We start from the raw sequence: 6,772 nt of genomic DNA on the forward strand, positions 1-6,772 counted from the left end.
AAACTAAAAAAGCAAATAATATACATAAGGTTTGCTTTACTTAGTCAGACCACTACTTGCTTTCAGCGGTGGCCAATATTTGACGCATTAGAGGAAAGTGAACTCATAAATAATGCACCTAGCCAGTTGCCCAGTGTTGTACACTAATTGGAGTGGTGAGGGAATCGCTCACTCCTGATCCTTGGAAGCAGTCAGTTCATCTTGCAGCATGTAATGTGAATACCTTTATTTTAGCTTGGGTAACTATACATGTTGACATTGGTGTAGTATTATAACAGAGATAAAAATTTTAGTAACTATTCAAAGTCATATCTGCTTACTTTAATACTAAGTAGTTAGCACTGCAGAGCCAAATGTGGTAGAATTAGCTGGATGTTTGCATGGAGCATGGATCATCAATAATGCTCTGTGTTTGTTACAGAGGTCGCAGAAGTCACGGATTCCGTGACTTCCTGTGACCTCCGTGACTTCTGCAGCGGCCGGTGTGGCTGACTCCAGGGCCACCCGAGCAGCTGGACCTGTGGCCAGCTGCTCGGGCGGCCCTGGGGCCAGCTACAATGGCCACTGCTGGAGTGGCTCTGCAGCCAGCCCCTCAGGTGGCCTCACAGCCAACCATACCAACTGTTGCTCTGACGGCCTGGGCAGCTGGCTCCGGGACCGCCCGAGCAGCGGCTGATGCGGCTGGCCCTGGGGACTGCCTGAGCAGCAGTCCCAGTGGCAGCGGGAGCAACCGTTGTGATCCCGGGGTGGCCAGAGCAGTGGGGCTCCTCTCTTCCCTCCCTCCCCCCCCCGCCCGTTGCCAGAGCAGCAGTAAGGTCCCCCCTAGCCCCCCTCGCAGCTGATGTTGCAGGCTCTCCCCCCACAGTCGTCGTCTCCCCCCCTCTCCCACACCCCCCCCCCCCAAAAAAAAAAAAAAAAAAGATTAAGTCAGAGGTATTTATGGTATAAATCATGGACAGGTCACGGGCCGTGACTTTTTGTTTATTGCCGGTGACCTGTCCATGACTTTTACTAAAAATACCCGTGATTAAATCTTAGCCTTAATCATCAATATAGTTGTAAATGAAGTTCCAGTGCTAGCACTAAATTCTGCCCGTGCTTACACCTGTGTAATTTCACTGAAGTTAACAGCTTTGCATAGATGGGAGGGCATAATCTGTCCTAGTGAATCTTTAACTCAGTGATGTACAAGTCAGAAAGAACTCAGCTTGAATTTCGGATCCCAGATTGATTTTTGCAGGACTGTTAATTAAAAAAATAATCTTGAAAATGAGAATTGTTTTCCAGGGAGTGAATGAAACATAATAGCATTGTGTAGTTCCGTGTTTATGATTGGAATGGAACTGGAGTTTAAAATCAATAAGATTTCACTTCTAGCAAACAAAGATTTATTGCTGGAGGTATGATATCAGTTCAGTATAAACTCAGGGCAGTAAAACTCAGGGCAGTAAAAGCTTTGGCTACACTCTTCTGCACTTATTGCAACCTTTTGACAACAGCACAAGCTGGAAGATGTGAAAATAGATATAGGATAATCAATCTTAGAAATTACCATAGAATTTAGTAGCCTCTGCGCATTTTACCTGTTCATCAGGGTTCTCGGTCTGGTAATGAGGGTTGTGGTTAGGAGGAAATAATCCCAATAAATTGTTAACGCTGTTTCTTTCCTTTCCCTTTCAGTTTGGACGTCACAGATTGAACCCCGAAAACCGGACACTAGGCAGTCTTAAGAATGTTCTCTATCTTCTTCGACAGAGAGTAAGGTGAGCTTTCTAGTTTCTGTCTTAATGACGCACACTCCCACAAAAGAATGGGTTTTTAACATATTGGCAGTTAATATTGCTGGGCCTGACCATTATTTATTTTCACCCACTTGAACTAGTAACCCAGTTCCACTTGTCGAATATTGAAAACAGGGATGGGAGAGCAAGTAACTACTTTCAAATTAAATATCTGTACGTTGTTCAGAGTGAGGTGATTCTATAGATAGCAACTCAGTCAGCCTCTCCTCTGGAAAAGAGTTAAGTTTCCTGCAAAGAATGCTTACCCTTCTCTATTGAACCCATATGTTTCTAATCTAAGTAGTTAGGAGACTGGGAATAGGATAAGGAATCTTAATTCTGTGTCTGTAATTTAATTTCTAACTTTAATTAGTAATAGGTTAGTAGTCACTGTAGGACAATGCTGTTCTAAGGCTGTTAGTTAGTTGGCCGATAAGTCTGACAGGCAAATGTCTGCATCCTAACTGGCTTCTTTGCTAACAATCTCTGCATGGAGGCCAAAAGTTGACTATGCCACGGAAATTGACTTACTCTCCTCAACAAAATATGAAGTATTTTGGTGGGGTAGAGTGTGTGAGAAGCTTGTTCAGTTTCCCATGCTTTATCCCTCTTCTAGGGATAAAAGAAGAGCTTCAGCATGCAGAGCTGTCAATGCAGCATTTCTCATTAGTGCTGTAATTTGCTTAGAGAAAACTTCACATTTGTCAAACCTGTTTCTTCTTAGGCGTTTTGGATTGGTGGGACTCTACAAAGGCCTTGAAGCAAAGCTCCTGCAGACGGTCCTCACTGCCGCACTCATGTTCCTAGTCTATGAAAAACTGACTGCTGCTACCTTCACAGTCATGGGATTAAAGCATTCACAGAAGCACTGAGAAAGTGATATCTGCAGCACAATGAGCATGGAAATAAACTGGGGGTCTGGAGAGGGAGATCCAAAATCTGAGGACAGGCTGGGTAGCAAAGAATTCTCTCTCTAAGGTCACCTCCTTCTCCATTACTTTCCATTCTTATTGTCTCTGTCTCGGAAGCTGCGTGAGGAGAAATTTAGAGTGAAGTCCAGTAGGATTTCTGCCAGTTCTCTTTGTGGTGGCTTGTTCACTGTATTGACATTTTGCGACCCGATTGTGTTAAGAAATTAAATGGAAAAGAAGATTTGTTAATTACTGGAGTGGTTTGGTTGGCTCTCTTAGGGGGAGGGAGTACTTTTACTGCACTTAATTTTCCTTTTTTTCAACTTGTTGTCAGCCATTCTCCTCCCTGTACTGGTTGTCAGCAGCTCCCTGTCAGGTGTTCATCTCACCTGATATTTGTTCATTAAAATAATTCATGCAGAACTGGGTTTCTGGCATAGTTCCCATTTAATTTCTGATTTTATTTTCTGTTGGAGCATGACTGGATGTTATTCCAAATATCTATCAGAAGATGAGACTTGTGAGAAACTAGAATGCTCATTTTAAGGGCTGAGTGTGCTGTCCCTTGGAACACCCTCTTCCCCCCCCCCCCCCCCCCCGTGAACTTGGAACCCAAACACAGATTCTGTATGAATGGCAATGCATCTGGCTTTCTCAATATTCCTAACTGAATATAGGGATTTCCATACTGTAGCAGGCATGTATTCTGTCTAGTCTGGTACTCCAGCTCCTTCCCTCTTGAAACTAATTATTGGTTCATCTAATCCAGTACTGTGCCTCAAACAGGGACCAATGCTAGGTACCTCGGGGAGGAGAGTGAATCCCTCCTATAGCACACCTAATTGTAAATGTTGTTTTTCTCCTGGCCTCTGCAGGTTGGTCAGCTTGTGCCATGAAGCATGAGATGAGGTAATTGTTGTTCCAGCTAGTGTAACTGCACGTGCTCTTCTTACTTATTTTTATTGTTGAATAGTCTTAGTTCATGAAAGTCTGTTAAGTCCTATTATAGCCTTTGCCAGGCTTGCAGCAATAGCATTTTAATATGTGATCTCATAATCCAGGTAAAATCATGCTGGGTCAGTAGTTGAATAGCAAAGACCTCTGGGGAAAAGTCAGGTACTGCAGGAAGTAGCATTTAGTAAATGGCACACTCTTGAGGCATTACTCATCCCATCCCTGTAGTGTTGGGGAATGCTGATCTGCTATCTTATGGATGAGAGTGAAAATTGAGGCCTTGACTTCCTAGCACTCCTTGTGAGAGTAGTAGAGTAAATCCAGCCCAAATTCTGACATGGATAATTCTATTCTGCCTATTTAAATTCCCCCTTCAGTTATAAGTGGATAATTTTTCAGTGGGACAACATCTTAATAATGATTATCTCATGAACTACCTCTCCTTCCATTCATGATTGCAGGGACCACTTCCACTCCAGTTTGCATTTATAGTACATCCCTCTGATAATTACAGCAGTTGCTTACATAGGCAGGTGATATTAGTGGGGTATTTAATATTTTAAGCGTCTTTCAATGCAATTTAGTTGCTGGAATCAAGGAGAAGAACCAGCACCCTGTGACCTGTTACTCCCTGTAGACCACCTGTTAGTGTAATGGACCACTAGTGATCCACAGGTTAGAGTTTGAGAACTGCTATTGTGACAGATTGCTGTTACCAATCTGCCTGAGGCGTCACGTGATCAGGCTGAGGTCACAGGATCGTTTGGAGAGGAGATGACGAAACACACCACGGGTCTGAGTTTTAATTTAAAGCTTATTAATAAAATAATAAAATAACAGCAGTGAGTGCTTGGGGATGGGTTCCCCACGTCACTCAGAGGAAGAAAGAAGGCGTTAGTGCCCCAAGCCCTAACCCACTTTCATACTCACACCCGCACTACCCGAGGCTGGCCAAGCCTGGGTGTAACGTAAGAAGAAGAGAGGGAGGGATGGACAGGAGTTCTTGTCCTGGGCCCAGGTCATCCAGGGTCTGCTGTGATCTCCAACTTGCTTTGGCTCTCGGGAGGGTTTTTAAGTCCTGGGTTCTTTTGGGGGTGTTTGCCTTTTTTCTTTTGGGGGTGTTCACCTCTGTTCCTGGTGCTCTTTGTACTAGTCCAAATTGGCTTTCTGTGGCCTTCTCAGCATTCCCCAAAATACACCAGCAGCCGTGAGACAGTTATTTTTCCCTTGTTGACCTTGTTGTCTCACTCCTTTTTTGCGGCCCCCTGCAATTTATTCAGCCACTCTCCTTTCTCACGGCTGGTTGTGGGGGGTTGACTCCCCCCTTCTTTCTTGGCAGGTAGCAGAGTGTGCAATGGCCTTGGGCTGGAGTCAGCTCCTTATCTTCAGGTGTAGCTGGAACATCAAGTTAACCCGTTCTTTTCTCCTTTCCTCCCCCTCCGGCCTTTCGCCGCATGTAAAGAAACCTTTCATTCCACACTTACACCTTTAACCCTTCCCAAATGCCTTGCGACGCTTGCAACAGCGTTAGCAACATACAATGCTGATCTGCCTCCGCAGGGAACCCCCTGAGGGAGGGGGCCACTGGGTTGTGACACTATCTTCACTTCCTGCATTAAATGATGGTGTAGTATTGCTGTGCATTGTAAACAGTTGTCGTGGCACATCCCAGAACTGGCTGTACTTTAGTGGTACACAGAGACATTCATATATTCAGTATTTGTACAGTCAGTGAGTTTGTATAGTGCTTTGGAATTCACTTATCTGAAAGCTGCAGGTAATAAAATTAAAACCAGATAGTGCTCTCCAGTCAATAACTCCTTCTTACTCATACCTAACAAGAACAGGACACAGCTTTCATTTTCCTAACAGCTAAGTCGAGTAAACCAACCAAACTCTTCAATCTGATGCACCATACTGCAAGGGAAAAGGAGCTAGGTTTACTTCAGCCTGCCCAATCGCAAAATGGCTTGCTCCATTTGAGGGCTGCCAGCACAGGAGCATGTCTCATTTCTCCCTTTTGAAGGAAACTAGAGTCAGTTGCTGATCCCACTCTACTTCCTTGCTGATTCCTGCAGTAAAGGCTAGCACCTCTGATCCATTTATAGTAAACCAGATGAGCCTTTTTCATTGTATATTCACCCCAACACATGCCTCTGCAGATAAATGCTAAAAATAGCAGCGTAGACCTTCAGGCTCAGGTTGGAGCCTGGACTCTGAGATCCACCCCTTTTCCTGGGTTTCTGAGCGTGGGCTTCAGCCCAAGCCCAAACATTTACACTGCTATTTTTAGCCCTGTAGCGTGAGCCATGTGAGCCCGGGTCAGTTAACCCTGGCTCTTAGACTCACTGTCATGGGGCTCGTTCTGCAGTGCAGACATTCCCTGAGAGATGCTTATGTTACTTATACATCTTGTGAGTTCCTCTCTTCTTAATTTTTATTTTACAGTACACCTCTACCTCAATATAACGCTGTCCTCGGGAGCCAAAAAATCTTACCACGTTATAGGTGAAACCGCGTTGTATCGAACTGCTTTGATCCGTCGGAGTGTGCAGCCTCTCTCCCCCCCACCCACCCCCCGGACACTGCTTTACTGCGTTATATCCGAATTCGTGTTATATCAGGTTGCGTTATATCGGGGTAGATGTGTAACTCCTCACTTAACATCCTCCCAGTTAATGTTGTTTTGCTATTGGGTCGCTGACCTATTAGAGAACATACTCCTTTAAAGTCCTGCAGTGTTCCCTTATAATGTTGTTTGGCTCCAGCCACCTGCCAGGGACCCCCGCCTGGCGCCCCTGCACCCCGACCCCATTCCCTGGGTGGAATGCCAGGCGGGCGGAGAGGAGCAGAAGCCCCAGGCAGGCGGAACAGAGTGAGCTCCTGTGCCCTGACCCCACTTCCCAGCAGGAGCCCTGGGTGGGCAGAATGGGGTGAGCCCCCGTGCCCCGACCAACTACGCCCCTCCCTCAACCAATCTTCACAATCATCATTGGTGAGTACAGTATTAAATTTTTTGTTTAAAATTATTTAAAACTTATACTGTATATGTATCTAATGTCTTTTGTCTGGCAAAAAAAATTTCCCTGGAACCTAACCCCCACATTTACATTAATTCTTATGGGG

The 6,772-nt window shown here is 45.1% G+C and overlaps 1 protein-coding gene across 7 annotated transcripts in view; it reads left to right on the forward strand.

The window, feature by feature from the left end:
- SLC25A17 (solute carrier family 25 member 17) overlaps positions 1-3,120 on the forward strand; it is a 421,378-nt gene extending 418,258 nt beyond the window's left edge. For all 7 annotated transcript variants that reach the window (XM_065580672.1, XM_065580667.1, XM_005302557.3 and 4 more), the window contains 2 exons: positions 1,681-1,763; positions 2,506-3,120. In XM_065580672.1, the coding sequence (XP_065436744.1) occupies positions 1,681-1,763; positions 2,506-2,653 (231 nt within the window). In that variant the 3' untranslated portion in view covers positions 2,654-3,120. The remainder of the gene's footprint in view (positions 1-1,680; positions 1,764-2,505) is intronic.
- Positions 3,121-6,772: the final 3,652 nt, after the last annotated feature.

This window comes from Chrysemys picta, chromosome 1, assembly GCF_011386835.1.
Source record: "Chrysemys picta bellii isolate R12L10 chromosome 1, ASM1138683v2, whole genome shotgun sequence".
NCBI classification, from domain to species: Eukaryota; Metazoa; Chordata; order Testudines; family Emydidae; genus Chrysemys; species Chrysemys picta.